The sequence below is a fragment of the Serinus canaria genome, chromosome 1, assembly GCF_022539315.1.
Source record: "Serinus canaria isolate serCan28SL12 chromosome 1, serCan2020, whole genome shotgun sequence".
Lineage (NCBI taxonomy): Eukaryota > Metazoa > Chordata > Aves > Passeriformes > Fringillidae > Serinus > Serinus canaria.
Genome location: NC_066313.1, coordinates 112,762,650 through 112,781,764, shown reverse-complemented (window position 1 = coordinate 112,781,764; position 19,115 = coordinate 112,762,650). Strand labels below are relative to the sequence as shown.

Below are 19,115 nucleotides of genomic sequence, written 5' to 3'. Positions count from 1 at the left end.
CCTGCCTGCTCACATGTTCCTCCCACAGGGACAGCTTTCGCCCACTCCCATCGTCCCACCAGGGCAGCTCTTGGGCTGCAGCGTCTGCTCCTTGGGACAGCTCCTTGTCACTGCTGGCTCTCACCTGGGACAATTCCAGCTCTCTCCTGTCCTCCCATGAGGACATGTGGGTGTGCCCATCTTATCCCCATGGTCAGAGGTCTTGGTACCTCTCACCCTCCCTCTGGGACAACTCTTGGCCATTGTCCCATTGGGAATCCTCTGGGACACTCCCATCTCTCTGCAGGGACAGTTTGTGGCATCTTTCATCGTCTCCCCATCCCAACTCCTGTTGCCCACTCACATATTTGTCCCACTGGGATATCTCTTGGCTTGTCACACATTATCCTCACTCACACCTCTTGGTACATCTCACTGAGGACTCTCCCCACTGCTACAGCTCCCAGACTGTGACAGTTTCTTCCCATTCCGTGAGCTCTTTGTGTGTCCCACCTCTGCACTGGGAAAATTCCCAAAATTTCACACCTACCTGGAACTGGTACAGCTCTGTGCTGCTCCTGGATCTCTGCTGGGACATTTCTCAGACTCTCAGTTTTTCTCTCTGGTATGTCCTTCGCAAAAGTTCCCACTGGGAAAGTCCGTGGTGTGCTTTTGAAAATGGCCTCTCCTCCTCCTCAGTCTGTGACAGTGGCAGGACTGACCTGCCCACTGCCCCCAACCACTGCCCGCTGGGGGCCTCCAGCCAGCTTGGCAAGGGGCTGGTGACCGGGAGTTGGAGTTGCCTTGGTCCTTGTCGCTCTCGTTGTCTGTCACTGTCCACCTCTGTCTCTGTGGGCGTCCAGCGCAGACAGACACAGGGAGCTGCTTCCTGCACAGAGAGCGGCTCTCCTGTGACTGGGCACACCAGGGCTCTGCGCCCCTTAGACACCCTCAGCCAGGGCAGGGCTCCCTGATGTCACAAGACTCTCTGGCCACCACCACGTCCCACATCACAAAGGGCCCCGACTCCATGTGCCCGTGTCACCAAGGGACACCGCCGGAGGCCCAGCATCAGAGGAGCAGCCAGGAACTGGCTGGCAGCAGCCCCGCACTTGTGGCCTTGTGGCCCCTGCTGTGCCCAGAGCCCTGAGAGGCTTTGGCCACGCTGCCACAGGACAGCCCCAGCCCCACAGGGCACAGCCCTGGCTTTGCCGGCTGCGCTGCCCAGGGCACGGGGAATTGGCCGCACGGACAGTCCGAGCACTCGTGGGCAGTGGCTCCAGGAGCCGCGGGAGCCCGGGGAGCAGGGGTGTCCCTCAGGGCTCTGCCAGGCACCGGGGCTCACCCTGCTTTCAGCAGTGACGGCTGGGGGCACCGAGCGCGGCCTCGGCGCCTTTGCCGGGCACGGGAACCCGAGCGGGGCAGGGGCAGCACGCAAGGCCAGGGCCGTGCACGGGCACCCGGCCGGGCTGGAGAAGCGGCACCACGAGAGCCTCCTGCGCTGCCACAAGGCCGGGCCCGGCTGCTGCAGCTGCCTCGGGGCAGCGCCTGAGGCACCGACTCCTGCAGCTCTGCCCCGGCCTCTGCTGCGCCACGGGCACCGAGGCCGGGCCGGGGCTCTCTCCCTGCTCCCCGCAGGGCGCTGCCGAGGGCTCCCCGCCTGCCGGGGCCGGGGCCGGGCGCTGAGGGAGCGACGCCGCCATTGCTGCCGCCCTCAGGGGCTCTGAGGGGAGCGCAGCTCCCGCCAGCCCCGCTCCACCCGCACGGGCCACACAAACACGGAGCATGATGGAAGATTTCCACAGCTAAACCCAATTTCTGTTTTATCTCTTTTCTTGGAAAGAAAGCAAGCAAGCAGCGCTGGGAGCTGGGGCCAGGGAGTCACTGCGGTACTCAGGGCACACACCACTTACAAGTTTGGCAAAGTAGATCTACTGGTTTTAGGCCTACAGTGCATTTTCCAATGGGTCTTGTTAGTACCAATCAGGAAATATCAATAAGCTGAGATGAGCAATGAGCAGGTGCTCATTGAAATCAACAGGGCAGGAGATCTTCCTCCTTTTTAATGCCGTTATTAAAAGTGATCAGCTCAGAATGGGGGGGTTTGGCAGATCCGTGGGTCCGTGCCGCTGCTCCCAGCAGTGACTCGGAAGAGGAGGAATGTGCAGCTCTGTCCCCTGGGAGCAGAGCCAGTTGTCCTGTCCTCACCAGGGCAATGGGGATATGTCACGGATTCAGTTTGGTTTGCCGGTCCAGGGGTCCTGGACCCGTCTGACTTCTTTTTATCTGGGGCAAGGATAGACCGAGGTTCTCAGTGTCACTGCTGGCTTTGGACCTCGCCCCTGCTGTCCAAACACCACCCTGACCTCTCAATTCTCCTTTGCTCGTCTCTTTTGGGGTATTTTCTGGGATTTGGTGGGGGTCTCGTCCCAATGCAGTCTGGGTTTGGAGATAAATTTGCATGTCTCCTGAGATTACCCCTCCCTTCCCACCATCTGTCATCCTCTTGGCAGCAGGCAAAGGTGGTACTGAAAAAAAGAATTCTCCACAATAGAGAGTTAACGTGATTACAACCTTCAGCCAACAAAAGAACTCTTGGCCAGTGATCAGTTCCCAGCTTAACTTTAAACTCTGCAACCCTTTTCTTAAAAAAAAGGGTAACTCTTTTTTTACTCATAACACTCCTTACCTTTCTGTCCTCTATGAGTAATACAGTATATATTTTGCTGATGGATTTATATTATATTATATTATATTATATTATATTATATTATATTATATTATATTATATTATATTATATTATCTATATTCTATTATATTATATTATATTATATTATATTATATCATATCATATCATATCATATCATAATATATTATATTACATTGCATTACATTATATTATATCATATCATATTATATTATATTACATTGCATTACATTATATTGCATTACATTACATTACATTTATGATAATATATCATATATAATATCCATTACATTGTATTAGATTTCATTATATTATATTCATTATAATTTATGAACAAGCAGCTAAAAAGCAGTTATAATTTGTGCCATATCTAAATACTTATGATCAATAACAACATGCAAAAGCTAATACATAAATGCAAATGCCATTTATGGATTTTTTTTTATTATTTATGGCCATTATCTGGTCATTTTTAACAACTTTTCACGGAATGAACTTAAGGAAGGACAGGACACAGATGTTTTGCAGCTGTGGAGGGGGATCAGGGAAGGAGGAGTAGCAGTTGCTGCCCCTGGAAGAGGGAATGTGCCCTGGGATGGGGCACAGTGCCAGGGCAAGGCTCTGCACAGAAATTGCAATGTCCAACCCAAATTTATCAATTCTTTATTTCCTTTCTTTTTATTTTAACTGCCTCCCCTGCTCCTCTCCCAGGTCTGTTGTGTGGGAATTGTTTTGTGACTCTCAGATTGTGGTGTCCTCGCTGAGTGTGAAGTTTAAGGGTTAATAATAATAATGATAATAATATTAATGAAATAGTAATGAATTAGTCATGGGCTGTTTGTTTTACTGGTCTTTCCATGGCATGGCACTACCACAGAATCACAGAATCTCTGGGGTGGAAGGGACCTTAAAGATCATCCAGCTCTACCCCCTGAGAAAGAAATTGGAAAATACCCTAAAAAATTCACCATATTTTAGGGCATAAATGTTATGTCTTAAAGAAATCATCAAAAATCCAGTTTCTTTGCTCAGTCAGGCACATGCTTAGAAGCTCTGAGCAGCATTTCCCAGAATAATTCTAAAATATAAAAATTGACATTTGAATTGGTGGCACTGCAGTTTGGAAAGGTTAAATTCCTATAATCTATCTAGGAAGGGGAGAGGCAGATGGTGCCAAGAAAGGAAAACAGTGTATTAATGTAACACAAAATACATTTATTGTACTTTATGTAATGTAACTTAATGTTTATTGTGTTACTTAATTCTAAATGTAATTTATCAGAGGCCACTGCTGAAACAGTATCATCCAAATCTGAACAGTTTCTTTTCTCTCACCTTGAATAACTGAATTCATGCATTTCCCTTGATTTTTTTTCCAGCTGCTTTGAGAAACCAGAGTTTTCTGCCTGCATGTTAAAAAAAAAAAAAAAAAAAAAAACCACCAAAAAAAACCAAACAAAAAAACCCCCTAAGAGAGTAGGAAAAAAGGGAAGAAAAAAGGGGAAGTGGAAGAGGGGAAGGAATGGCAAAGGAAAAAGCAAGAAGAGAATGGGAAGAGAAACTGAGGTTCAGTGATGTTTCCACAATATACAAACCAATATTTGAATCCTTTTCAGGCACAATCCTGTATTTTACTTCCCATGGGTACTTTGATTTTGTTTTGTTGGTTTGTTCCTTTGGTTTGCTGTCACTGGATTAAATTCCTCCAGCACAATCACCCTCTTCCAAGCAAACAGCTCCTTACAAGGAACTCCAGCCCTCTATAAATGTGACATCCAACCTGTCATAAAAACCATAAAGATTTCCAAAAAATGCTTTTTTCCCCTTAAATCCACACAGTAGTGTAATATCTATATACTGTAATATCTATATATCCAATATCCTATCTTAGACTGTAGCATGGTAGAGATTGTGAAATGTTGAAATGCTTTTTCATGTCACTAACTCAGTGTTATAATATATTAATTAATTAAACAAACAAAAAAACAAATAAATAAATAAAATGAAATAATTAGGTGACTTCCCAGATTTGGGGACTGTCTTGCCTGAAAGACAAGATAACAAAAACAGAGACCAAAGCTCTGAAAAAATAAGTATTTATTGACCCTCATTATCAGGGAGTGAAAATACAACAGGGTGGAACCAGAAAAAGAAATAAAATATATTCCTTTCATCTACAAGATGGCATGAAAACAATTCAAAGGTTAAAACCAAACAAAAATCATCTAAACTCAAAGGAATGTCTGAATATGTATGAACTCTTATGGATATGCATGTACCCCTGTAATGTAACTGTAAATATAATTAAAGTATATATAATATATAAAAATAAAATAAATAAAAATTATAAAAATATATAAAATATATAATATATATAAAAAAGGAAAGTATTTTTAAAATAAAACTCGGTTTAAGTTAACCGTGTGCTTTTAGCAAGTAGCCAAGCATCCAGCGCTGGGTTTTATCTCTTTTATCCCTTAAATAACTTTTATAAAAATTTAAAACAGTGAGCCGTGTTTTTCACATCCCTGTGCATCCCGGGGCTCTCCCGGTGCATCACGGAACTCTCCCGGTGCTTCCCGGGGCTCTCCTGGTGCTTCCCGGGGCTCTCCCCGTGCATCCCGGAGCTTTCCCGGTGTTTTCCTGAGCTCTCCCGGGTGCATCCTGGAGCTTTCCGGAGCTCTCCCCGGAGCTTTCCGGAGCTCTCCCCGGAGCTTTCCGGAGCTCTCTCGGTGCATCCTGGGTTCTGCCTGTGCATGCCGGGGCTCTGCCAGTGTTTCTCGGAGCTCTCCCGGTGTACCCCGGGGTTCTCCCGGTTCTCTCCCGGTGTATTCCGGGGCTCTCCCGGTGCTTCCCGGAGCTCTCCCGGCGCGGAGCGGCCGCGAGGGGAGCGCGGAGCCGCTGTCCCCGCTCCCGCCGCCAGAGGACGCGCAGCACCCCTGGTTGCCCGCCGGGCTGTACCATCTCCCCGCAGGGCGGGGGGGGGGGGTGTGGATTGCAGGTGACGCGCTGCGGGCTGTGGCACGACGCGACAGAGCGTGACACCGGTAGAAAGATGACAGCGACAGCGCTTGACAACGACAACGGGTGACAACGACAACCGCGGCGGCCTCGGCTTATAGGGACAGCTGGAGCCCTCCCGCACCGCGATGTCTCGGCGCTCCCCGCGCGGCGCTCGGTGGAGCGGCCCCGCTGCGGGCGCGGGCGGGGGCGGCAGCGGCGGCGTTCCGTAGGGCCGGGCTTCCATAGGGCCGGGCTTCCATAGGAGCAGCGCTCCGTAGGGCCGGGCTTCCATAGGCCGGGGTTCCGTAGGGCCGGCGTTCCATAGGGCACATTTCCCTAGGGCCGGCTCTCCATAGGGCGCGTTTCCATAGGCACTGCGGAGCCGCTCCCGCCCCGCCGCCGCCCGGTTCCCCTCAGGTCGCCGCCGGCCCCGGGAGGTGCGGGGGCCCTGCGCAGGTAGGCGGTGGCGGGGAGGGGACGGGAGGGGACCCGGCTGAGGGGGCAGCGCTGCCCCAGGCCGGAATGCCGGGATGGCAGAAGGGCGGGGTTGGAAGGGATCGGCTCCTGCGGCCCAGCCCAGCCCTGCCAAGGTGCTCACCTGGCACAGGTGACACCGGCGGGTTCGGAGCGGCTCCGGCCAGGGGGACCCGCGGCATTCCCAGGGAATGGGCACGGCCCGAGGCTGCCGGTGCTCCGGGAGCCTTTGGCCAGCGCTGCCAGGGGTGCCCGCGGTGGCATTTGGGGGCTCTGGGCAGGATCTAGGTGATCCTGATGGATCTTCCCCAGCCCAGCATATTCCATGGCTCTCCCCGTGCTCCGCCGCCTCCATGGGGAGAAGCTCTTCCTCAGGTTGAGGTGGAATTTCCTGGTTTAATTTCTGGTCATCGCTGCTCGTCCTGACCGCTGAAAAGACCCTGCCAGCATCAGTGGTGGAAGGTGGTGAATTATTGTTTACATCGGGATTTGCTAGGGAAATTTGTGGTCTGGGTTTGGGTTATGTGCCTAAAGGTCACTGGCATGTAGCTTTTGTGTGGGTTTTTAATCATTTTATGTTATTACTTATTTTCCTGCCTTTGTGTCCAAGCACAAACATGCTCTATTTACCTTATTTCGATTATTGGATTTTATCTAAACTTGCTGACATCTGGCAGCTGAGGTGCAGGAATATCAATCCACACTAAATTATTATTTCCATCCCTGCTTTCCTGTGTGGAAATCAACCCTTTACCTGTCTTTTCACTGCAAAAATCCAGATTAAATACCTTGAGAGCTGATGTGTTCTGTCAGCAAAGCAGCTGCCTGATTGTGAGTGACCCAGACAAATCTCTTCTGGAAGTGAGATTTGGAAGTGGCAGCAGCCCTGACTTGGCAGAGAGCTGCTGGAAAAACTTCCCAGCTCCTGCTTTGTCCTCAGGAGTGGAAACAATCCCATGATTAAGATCCTTGGACGAGATGAGGGAAATAGAGTTCCATTTCTTGCCCAGTGTTTGTATCAAATTACTCTTAATTTTTGCTGACAGTATCTTGCAGCTTTTCCACTTTGTTGGGTTTTATGGAAGGATTGACTTTACTTTTTTTTTTTTTTTGGAACAAGCAGAGCTGGATCCCAGATAAATGAAATGTTCTTCCCTGATTTCACTCTCTCTGCTGTGAGCAGCACTGCAAACATCCTGATAAAAACAAAATTAAATCCTCTTTGTAGCCAAACAAACCAACCCAATCTGGCCCTGATGACATTGTGTGATAATTTTATTTCTCCACGGAGGTGGATCTGGCTTGGTTGGCACAGAGTGGTTTTATTGGCAATGCCTCAATCCTGCTCAGGGGAGTGCAAAGGTGCCTTCAACCTGCACTTAAAATCCTTCCTGGTTTTTCATTTCATCCAGCATTTTTCTGGTTTTGAGAGTTTCTTACCAAAGCCCTTCTAGTGATGGAGTTAAAGTTGTTTATTACAACACATTTAATGTTTTAAAGGAGGTGGAGGATGGCTTGGGTTTATTTTTGTGTCCTAAACAGCAGGAGACTGAATGCAGATGTCCTTCAGAAATGTAAAATATTTTGTACCAGAGCTGTGATTTCTTTTCTGTATCAGTGATGCAGCAGGGATTGACCTAAACCTAAACCCAAAACATTTTTTAACTATTCTAGAAGAATATTTGGATGTTTTCTAACAGAGCTGGGGTCAGAGACAGCAAGGGAGAGAAGGAAGGATTTTTTAAGTAGGGAAAATCCAACCATGCTTGGATTCCATTGTTTTAAAGCAGGTATATTTGAATTTTTAACCTAAATGCCTTGCAAAACACAGGGAAATCACATCTGAATAGCTGGTCTTTAAATATAAAAATATTAAAAATTTGTTTATTGAAGCAGAGGAAGGTTATAATGCATGGCTTGGTATTTTGGCACGACACCTTGGACTTGCACTTGAGCATCTGCTGCTGCCAAGTGGAGCTGCAGAGCTCTGAGAGCTCCTTGTGCAGAGGGCTGAGAGCCCTTGAGCAGGATTCCCCATGGAAGCTGTGTTTGCTCAGGGAATGTTCCCCATTCCAGGCTCCAGGTGACCTTGCACAGCACAGGGATGAGTTCTGAAGGCCATTCCCAACTCCTTGGAGGGAGATTTTGGGATCCTCCCCTTTGTTATTGTGTGTGGAATGGGAAAACACCTCCCAGAAATAGGAAAAAGTGACTAAAAATGTTTTGGAAAAGTCAGTGGGGGGGGGATCAGAATTAATTTGGGAATTATTTTTAACTTTGTGTTGAAATTTTGACCTGAGTTGAAATGTTTGTGTTGACCTGTTTGCTCTGAGAGCTCCTTGTGCTGAGGGCTGGGAGCCCTTGAGCAGGATTCCCCATGGAAGCTGTGTTTGCTCAGGGAATGTTCCCCATTCCAGGCTTCAGGAATATTCCTCAGTTCCAGGCTCCTGGAGTATTCCCCAATTCCAGGCTCCTGGAGTATTCCCCAATTCCAGGCTCCAGGAGTATTCCCCAATTCCAGGCTCCAGGAGTATTCCCCAATTCCAGGCTCCAGGAGTATTCCCCAATTCCAGGCTCCAGGAGTATTCCCCATTCCGGCTCAGGATTCCCCTTCCAGGCTCCAGGAATATTCCCCTTCCGGCTCCAGGAATATTCCCCAATTCCAGGCTCCTGGAGTATTCCCCAATTCCAGGCTCCAGGAGTATTCCCCAATTCCAGGCTCCAGGAGTATTCCCCAATTCCAGGCTCCAGGAGTATTCCCCAATTCCAGGCTCCAGGAATATTCCCCATTCCAGGCTCCAGGAGTATTCCCCATTCCAGGCTCCAGGAATATTCCCCATTCCAGGCTCCAGGAATATTCCCCATTCCAGGCTCCAGGAATATTCCCCATTCCAGGATCCAGGAATATTCCCCATTCCAGGCTCCCCATTCCACAGCAGAGGGATGAGTTCTGAAGGCAAATCCCACCTCCTTGGAGGGAAACTTTGGGATCCTCCCTTTTGTTATTGTGTGTGGAATGGGAAAACACCTCTCAGAAATAGAAAAAACTGACTAAAAATGTTTGGGAAAAGTCAGTGGGGGGAGGGGTGTCAAAATTAATTTGGGAATTATTTTTAACTTTGTGTTGAAATTCTGACCTGTTTATTGTGCTGGCAGTGCCTCTCCATATTTATGATCTCAGCTGAAATTTGGGTGATTTTTGTAACTCTTTGCATGTCTGAGTTTTCCAGGAGGCTCCACCTTGCTATGAGCAGCCGAGATGGATCCAGAAGAGCAGGATTTACTTGGGGATTACAGATACAGGAATTACTCCTCAGCAATTGAGAAAGCTTTGAGGAACTTTGAATCATCCAGTGAATGGGCAGATCTGATCTCTTCCCTTGGCAAGCTCAATAAGGTACTGGGGGAGGGGAATTTTTATCATTTCTTTGGGATATTTGTATTGCTATGAACTTTTCTGGCACTTCCAGCACTTGAAAAAAATATAAATTCACTCAAGAATAATGGAAGGAGCTAAGTCAGTATTTTTTTAATATAAATATGAGACATTCTGGTGAAATTCTTGCATTTATATAAAAGAGCTTTCCTGCAAATGGTATTTGCTGTCTTTATTCTGCTAATTTAATTTAATTAATTTAATTTTTACATCAAAGAAACCCTCACTCTAGAGCAGCTAAAAAGCTCTTCTAGAAAAGAGGAAATGACAAGTTTTAGAATATTTTCTGAGGCAAAGCTTTTATTTAAAGGTCACATTTCCCTGGCTGGGCCCTCCCCTTGGATTTGGGGATATTTGGTGGGTTTTGGATGACCATGGAGGGAGACAGAAATGTTGTTTTGTTGCAGGAGTTCCACATTTCTGCCTTCAGTTTTTCATCATGATTCTGGCTCTCATCAAGAGCCAGATGCCTTTAAAATGCTTTTCTCCAAAGGGAAAATATGAAATAATGAGAGTGAGAGGAAAGCTTTGATGTTTTCTCTTGACCCAGATGAGCACTGAGCACCCACCTGAGCTCCTACTCAGGTACAGAATTGCCAGAATCTCTGCCAGCAGAGCAGGAACCAAAGGAGAAGCTCTCAGCTGCTCCAGAGCCCATCTGCTGGGAGGTTTTAGGGATTGAATCTTTTTAGGAGCTTGAGAATTGCTGGAGCAAATCCTCCCCAGTGTTCATCCCTGTCTGCTGTCTGAAAATCAGGGGGGACGTGGCAGGGGAAGGAAAAGAAGATGTCAGTAACTGTGGGGATTTGTGGGGATTTTTGAATGAGTTTTGAATGAATAGAGATGGGATTTTGGAGTTGGTTTTGAGGGTGTGGTTTATTTTTTATTTTCTGTACAGGTAGGAAGGGCGAGTTTGGCTCACATGGTTCCAGTGTTGTTTAGAAGGTCACAAGACCCTTAAGTTTTAAGACTTTGTAAGGAGTTATTGCCCAATAAAACACTGTTAATAAGGATATTTATGGTTTTGACTCAATCTTTAAATATTTTCTCTTACGGACTGCAGTGTGAGCTTTCTTAGCTAATTATGACACCAAACCTACAGTGCTGCATTCTAATTTCTCTCTTTACTTTTGTAGTTACTTTTATTATTTTATATCTTAAACTTTAAAACTTTGAACTTGCTTTTAGTTAGCTTAATCTTTCTCTGCTTTAAACTATAAATTTCCATTCTCCCTTCCAGCCCCTCAGTGTGGGAGCCTTTCCCAAGGTCTCAGATCAAATCCTGGGTTTAATTCTAAGCTTTGGCTTCCAGGCCCAGAGCTCTGAGGTGTTTGTATTTGGGATTCTAACAAGTAACCATTCCCTGAACTCCTGGGATCACCTGGTCTCTGACAGCCTCCAATATAAATATTATTATAAATATTATTGTTGATTTTTATCAGGGCTGGGGGAGGAGCCTCTGCCAGAAAAACCTCGGTGCTGGAGGCGGATGAGCAGGAAGGAGAGCAGTGATAAAATCCTTTTCACAATCTCCACCTGGTTATATTAAAGATCCTGGGGGTCACTCCTGGGTGTGCAGGAATAACTGAGATCAATCACCCATGAAAGTGCTGAGAAAAGCAATGACAAAACACCAGCAATCAAGAAGTCCAGAAGTTCTGTTCCAGAGCAGTGTGAAATCAGCATTACACCACATGGGTGTCGTATTTTTGGAGACTTTTTCTCCTGCAGGCACTGTTGAGACACAAACACTCTTTTATTTCCATAAAGCTCAGTGGCATCACCTTCCAGGTAATCCAAGGGCTGGGAAAAGCAAGATGCAGATGTCCTTCAGAAATGTCAAATGTTTTCTTCCAGAGCTGAAAGTTCTTTTCTGTATCAGTGATGCAGCAGGGATTGACCTAAACCTAAACCCAAAACATTTTTAAACTATTCTAGAAGAATATCTGGATGTTTTCTAACAGAACTGGGGGCAGAGGCAGCAAGGAGAGAAGGAAGGATTTTTTAAGTAATGAAGGATGGATTTTTTTTAAGTAGGGAAGGAAGGATTTTTTAAGCAGAGAAAATCCAACCATGCTTGGATTCCATTGTTCTAAACCAGGTTTATTTGAATTTTTAACCTAAATACTTTGCAAAACACAGGAAAATCAGTTCTGAACAGCTGATCTTTAAATATAAAAATATTAAAATATAAAAAATTGGTTTGTTGAACTAGAGGAAGATTATAATGCATGGCTTGGCATTTTGGCACAACACCTTGGGCTTGAGCAGCAGGCAATGACCTAAACCTAAACCCAAAACATGTTTAAACTATTCTAGAAGAATATTTGGATGTTTTCTAACAGAGCTGGGGTCAGAGGCAGCAAAGGAGAGAAGGAAGGATTTTTTAAGTAATGAAGGATTTTTTAAGCAGGGAAAATCCAACCCAGCTTGGATTCCATTGTTCTAAACCAGGTATATTTGAATTTTTAACCTAAATACTTTGCAAAACACAGAAAAATCAGGTCTGAACAGCTGATCTTTAAATATAAAAATATAAAAATATTTTAATAATGGTTTGTTGGAATACAGGAAGATTACAATTCAGGGCTTGGCATTTTGGCACAACACCTTGGACTGCAGTAGGAGGGATTGACCTAAACCTAAACCCAAAACATGTTTAAACTATTCTAGAAGAATAGTTTCTAACAGAACTGGGGGAAAAGGCAGCAAAGGAGAGAAGGAAGGATCCCTTTAAATATCCCTTAAAAATGAGGTAAAAATGGAGCTTGGTGAAAAGAAAGAACTCTGCTGCCTCTCTGTTGGTCCTTGATGATCTTAAAATCTCTTCCAGCCTCCAGGATTCTACTCAGGATCAACTGGAACTTGTTTCTGAGTTTCTCTGTTGCTTCTACAGCTCACAAGAATATTTTTCTGGTGACTTGTAGAAGTGGTGAAGCAACATCTGAATGCTCAGTTGGCAGATCTGCAGAGATTTGATTACATTTTATATTTTAGTTTAGTTTATTCTGTTTTATCACTGAAGGGAGATGAGCTTTATGTGACTGGACATTTCACTGCAGCCACCTTCACCTTGCCTGGCTTGGAGGCAGGCAGAGGAATAAATGGGTTTATTTTCTTGTTTTGGGACTCATCTCTTGCTTCAAGTAGGTCAGAGGAATGTTGTCCTAATATTGTGTTTGTTCCTCAGGGGTGTTCTGGGCAGCCTGAGGAGCTGCTGCAGTTTCAGCCTTTTTTTGGGGTGATTTTGGGGTTGCTGAGGTCAGGAGAGATGAATTTCCCCCCCAGAGTTCAAAAGCTGCAGGTGCCAGGTGGGAGCATGAGAGCATTGGCAGAATCTGCTCGTTGATTTTACACCCCAGAGGTGGAAGGGAAGAATCTTGGGGGTTATTTTGGATAGAGCATGGTGGGAAAGGAGAACCAGTGAAAAAAATATTCCTAATAAAAATGTAAATAAGCAGATGCAAATACAGAAATATTATGTCAACAGAAAGAATTAAATATTATCATATAAATATAATTTATACAATATTTATAGCTGAACATTTATATAAATATTACATTCTACTATTGGAATATAGATACTATATTCTAATAAAAATATAAATGGCAGATGTATATATAGAAATATATAAATGTAAAGAATAAAAATATTAGACTCTAAATATTATTTATGTAATATTATGTAAATAATATTTCTCTCTAGTACTTATAGAAATAGTATGTAATACTATTAGAATATAAATACTCTATTCTAATAAGAATATAAATGAGCAGATGCAAATATAGAAATAATATATAAATATAAAAAATTAAAAATTAAATATGAATATTATATTCAAATATTTATATAATTAAAATTTATGTCTAACATTTATATGAATATTCTACTATTAGAATATACATACTATGTTCTAATAAGAATATAGTATATATAGAATGTAGCAGATGCAAATATATAAATATAATATAGAAAGAATTAAAATATTAGAATATAAATATTTTATTCTAATATTTATAATTATAATATAAATATAAATAATATAATAATATAATACAAATATTATATTCTACTATTTATATAAATTTATTTATATCTAACATTTAAATATTAGAATCATATATATATATTTATATTTATATAATAATATAAGTATTATATTCTAGTAAGAATATAAAGGGGCAGATGCAAATATGCATGATTATTTATATAAATAATAAGAATCTTTTAATTCTTTATATAAATGTAAAGAACTAAAAGCTATATCTCAATATTTATATAATTATTATTTGTATCTAACATTTATAAAAACATTCTACTATTAGAATAGCAATAATATATTCCAGTAAGAATAGAAACGGGCAGGGGGATGACCCAGGCAGTAAAATGGGTGTCAGTGTGTGACAGAGGTTTCAGCTTCATTTCCAGTGAGCAATCATTGCAGACTGGGATAAAAAAGCTGCTGGGGTGAGGGATGTTTACAGTTCAAAATGAAGTTCAAACTTTTAAACTCAAGAAGAGCTGCTGGTTCAGTGCAGGTGGGTTTGTCAATAACCTTATTTGGATATCCCAAATATTGTTCTTTTTCTCTCCAAATTGCCTGGTGCTGTGTTCAGAGGATAAACAACCAGCAAATCCATATCAAACCTTCAGGCTGGGCCAGTTCAGGCACTGGGAGGATGAAATGTGCTGGGGTTGGGAATGCCAAAGGCTCAGCTGGCAGGAGGGACCTGAGCCACATCCGGGGATGGGATTGCCATAAACACCAACTCTGGGGGAGGGCAGGAGGTGGGAAATGGCACAGCTGGACACATGAAGAACTGGATAGATTGGATATAATATATAATATATACAATATATACAATATACATGATATATAATACATAATATATAATGTATAATATACAATAAACAATATGTACTACATAATACATAATATGTAATATAATATATGTACTATTTTGTATATTAAATATTAAATAATATATTGTATATTATATAATATATATTATTAGATATGTTGGATATATATTAGATATAAAATACAAAATATTATATACCATATATAATATATAATACATAATATATATCATTTGTAACATATAATATATGTATGTAATATATTGTATATTTAATATATTATATATTGTGTATTGTATAATATATAATATTATGTTCGATATAACATTAGATATAAAATATTATATACAATATATAATATGTAATACACAATATATATAATCTGTCACATATATTTGTAGTAATATTGTATATTAAATAATATATTATATATTGTATATTGTATAATATATATTATTAGTTATGTTTGGTATAACATTAGATATAAATATTATATATAATATATAACATGTAATACATAATATATGATATGTAACATATAATATATTATATGTAATATATAATATGTAATATATTGTATAATAAATAATAAATCATATATTGTATATTGTATAATATATATTATTAGATATGTTGGATATAATATTAGATATAAAATATGAAATATTATATACAATATATAATATGTAATACATAATATATATAATCTGTCACATATAATATATTGTATGTAATATATTGTATATTAAATAATATATTTAATATTGCATATTGTATAATATATATTATTAGTTATGTTGGGTATAACATTAGATATAAAATATAAAATATTATATACAATATATAATATGTAATACATAATATATAATATGTAACATATAATATATTATATGTAATATATTGTATATTAAATAATAAATCATATATTGTATAGTGTACAATATATATTATTAGATGTGTTGGATATAATATTACATATAAAATAATATATACAATATTATATATAAAATATTATATATATATATGTGTATATATGTATGTATATATATATGTGTGTGTATATATATATATATATATATATACTATATATATATATATGTATATATATATATGTGTATATATCTATATATAGTATATATATATATGTATATATATATATATGTATATATAAACTGTATTATGTATTACATGTCATTAGCTATTTTGGAGTCCAGGAGATTGGGTTTTGGTTGTGTCAGGCAGTCAGGAGAGCAGTGGTTTGGTGGTTTGGTGGTTTGTAGCCACTCCCTGCAGTGGGTGTTGAGGATGCCAGAGAATGCCCAGAGCAGCTGGGGCTGCCCTGGCTCGGGCAGTGCCCGGGGCCAGCCTGGGGACGCTGGCACGGAGCTGGCCCTGCCATGGCAAAGGCTGACCTGAAATCAATCAAACATTGCAATGGAAGGACTACAAGAAAAAAGAAAAGAAAGTTATAGGAATAGTTAAAAATAAATTAATTACATTTATAAATTCAAGAATAATTAGAAGAAAGAAAAGAAAAATACAAATAAATAAATAAATAAACAGTCTTTAATGTCCCTTCCAATTCAATCCATGCAGGAACTTCAGTGTTATGTGCTCTAAAAGTTCACTTTCAAACTGCTTTTTACCCTTGGATAAAAATTTCTATATTATAATATAAATAAATGCATAAATTTTAAATTTTTCTATTTATAAAATTTTTAACATAAATTATAAATTATTTTAATATGTTTATAATATAAATTTCACATTTACAAACAGCTATTTATCCTTGGATAAAAATATTTTTTATTTCTTATATAGATTTCTATCTATTAGAAATAATTTTTATATATTAATTATTGAAAAATATAATATATGTATTTTTAATATTAAATTATAAATTTTTTTATATCATATAAATTTCAAACTTTCAAACTGATTTTTCTCCTTGGATAAAAAATTTTATATTTATTATCTAAATTTTCATATATTATAAATAAATATATATAGTATTTTAAATTTAATATATAAATTATTTTATACATGTATTATATAAATTTCAAACTTTCAAGCTGCTTTTTCTCCTTGGGTAAAAAGATTTATATTTAATACATAGATTTTTATATGTTATAAATAAATTTTAATCCAGCTCCTTCTTTCCTCACAACCAATTTTAAAATCAATTCTTCTATTTTAGAATTAATTCTATTCGTGCTATCTCTATAGAAGCTGGAGCCATGTTTGCAATTTATTTTTAACTTGGAAAATGAATCAGTGGAAAAAAAGATCACAGGTTCTTCTTCTCCCCCTCTCCTCACAACCACTGTTGTTTAAACAAGAATTAAATAATTATATTGTTTTATATTAACAAGAATTATGAATTTTATTATTAGCTATTTCCTAATTGAAAATTGAATTTTCCTAAATGAAAATTCCTGGAATTCTAGTGGTGGAATTAAAAATATTTCTTTGATTTGCTTGGAATTTTTATCCTTAATTTGAACAGATTTCTGCTGCAGAAGGAACTAAAGCAGGAACTGAGGAAATGCAAATATTCCTCTGTGCTTGTGGTTTAATTGTAAAGCACCAGGTGGAAAAAATAGGAAGTTTTTGTACAAATTCTGTATTTTTATAGCCCAAAATCAGAGAAATTCTGAGCACCCTGAGGTGTTAATGTTGGGAAAAAGGTGTGGGATGGGATCTGGAGTTTATTCACCTCCACCAGCCAAATGATAACCCCAGCATCCCTGGGTCCTGATTCTTTGTTCTTTTTCCTCTCATGGAAGCTCAGGATATTTAAAAATCCAACTTCTCACCTTTGCCTGTCAGCTGGAGGAGATTTATCCTTTAAAAATCTCTTTATTTTCACCTCACTGATATTTCAGTGAACATTTGAGCTCTCTCTGCCAATGAATGCCTTTCAAACCTTCTAAAATCCTGAGAGCTGCAATTCTGGGCCAGCTGGGGAGAACCCAGCCAAAGTTATAATTCCAGCATTCCTGGGTCCTGATTCTTTGTTCTTTTTCCTCTTGTTGGAAGCTCAAGATTTTTAAAAATTCAACTTCTCCACTTTGCCTAATCCAACTTCTCAATTTTGCCTAATCCAACTTCTCCACTTTGCTTAATCCAACTTCTCCACTTTGCTTAATCCAACTTCTCCACTTTGCTAATCCAACTTCTCCACTTTTCCTAATCCAACTTCTCCACTTTGCCTAATCCAACTTCTCCACTTTGCTAATCCAACTTCTCCACTTTGCCTAATCCAACTTCTCCACTTTTCCTAATCCAACTTCTCCACTTTCCTAATCCAACTTCTCCACTTTTCCTAATCCAACTTCTCCACTTTCCTAATCCACTTCTCCACTTTCTAATCCAACTTCTCCACTTCAATCCACTTCTCCACTTTGCCTAATCCAACTTCTCCACTTTTCCTAATCCAATTTCTCCACTTTGCCTAATCCAACTTCTCCACTTTTCCTAATCCAACTTCTCAGCTTTGCCTGTCACCTGGAGGAGATTAATCCTTTAAAAATCTCTCTATTTTCACCTCACTGTTATTTCAGTGAACAATTGAGCTCTCTCTGCCAATGAATGCCTTTCAAACCTTCTAAAATCCTGAGAGCTGCAGTTCTGGGCAAGCTGGGAAGAACCTGAACCTTCCAGCAAAGCAGCAGGGAGGGCTCTTGGAACAGCCACAGCCTTCCAAAATGTTGGAATGGGGTTTCAAATCCCTGAACCTGCTGGAGATCAGGGGTTTGGGTCTAAAACCTTCTGTGATTTTCTCAGAATCTGCAAATGAGGTCAATTCCTTCAGCAGCCACATCAGCTCAGGTGTTTTCATTTATGGCTTACACAAAGAGAACCTGAAAGGCCAGGAGCTGGCAACAGGAGGAAAAACTCTCCTAAAAGCAGGCACTCCAAAGAAAAGCTGCTCTTTGCTTTGCTCTTCCCTTCCAGGCAGCAAATCCAACATCCCATTCCTGCCCATCCCATGGCAAATTCCAAATAAAAGGAATGTGTAGGAGCACAGAGTGCTCAGGAGAAACAGGAGCCTCCTCAAGCCAGGTCTCACAAGCTCCTGGAGATTTGTTTCACACCCAGGATAGCTCAGCTACCTTTGGAGGCATAAAATCAGCAGGATGGCTTCTGTGGCAGTGTGAGAAACAAAAAGTTTTAATAAAAGGCAAAATAACAAAACTCTTAACAGAGAAAAACCCATCCAGGTGCCAGAGGTTCTTGTCCCTGGTAAAACACCCCACAAAAGCCATTGGTTTCTTTGTTCTCTTCTTTTTCTGGTAAATTGCCCAGGCTGGACTTTTTGGCTCCTGTCCAATTGGCCGTCCTTGAGTTTGAGTCCCCCAGGTCCTGTGAGGTGCCTTTTTCACCTCATTGAGGAGAGAAACTTCTGGGCTTATTTCCTTTTTGAGGGGACAAAACAGAGTTTTAGTGTAGGAGCACATTCCTACACTCAGCCTGTGGTGTTGTCCTGGCAGGCCAAAAAATCCTTGTGCTTTTCCATTTCCCCTTTCTTTTCACACCATCCAAGGGATTGTTTTGGGATGAGATGACCCTTGCTGCAAGAAGGATGGAGAGAGACAATTTCCAAGGGCTGGAGGGTTTCCCACACTGTTGGGTTTTGGTTTGAAGTTGTTGC

At 40.9% G+C, this 19,115-nt stretch overlaps 2 protein-coding genes across 4 annotated transcripts in view; both read left to right on the top strand.

The window, feature by feature from the left end:
- The window catches only part of LOC108961955 (runt-related transcription factor 1-like), a 143,296-nt gene that overhangs the window by 112,451 nt on the left and 11,730 nt on the right, over positions 1–19,115 (top strand). The gene's annotated exons all lie outside the window — the stretch shown is intronic.
- The window catches only part of DOP1B (DOP1 leucine zipper like protein B), a 63,155-nt gene continuing 49,904 nt past the window's right edge, over positions 5,865–19,115 (top strand). The window contains exons 1-2 of one of the 3 annotated variants that reach the window (XM_050970562.1): positions 5,865–6,146; positions 9,387–9,561. In XM_050970562.1, the coding sequence (XP_050826519.1) occupies positions 9,424–9,561 (138 nt within the window). In that variant the 5' untranslated portion in view covers positions 5,865–6,146; positions 9,387–9,423. Of the gene's footprint in view, positions 6,147–8,811; positions 9,562–19,115 lie in introns of those variants that run through there. The other 2 variants (XM_030234246.2, XM_030234247.2) reach the window with 2 other exon arrangements.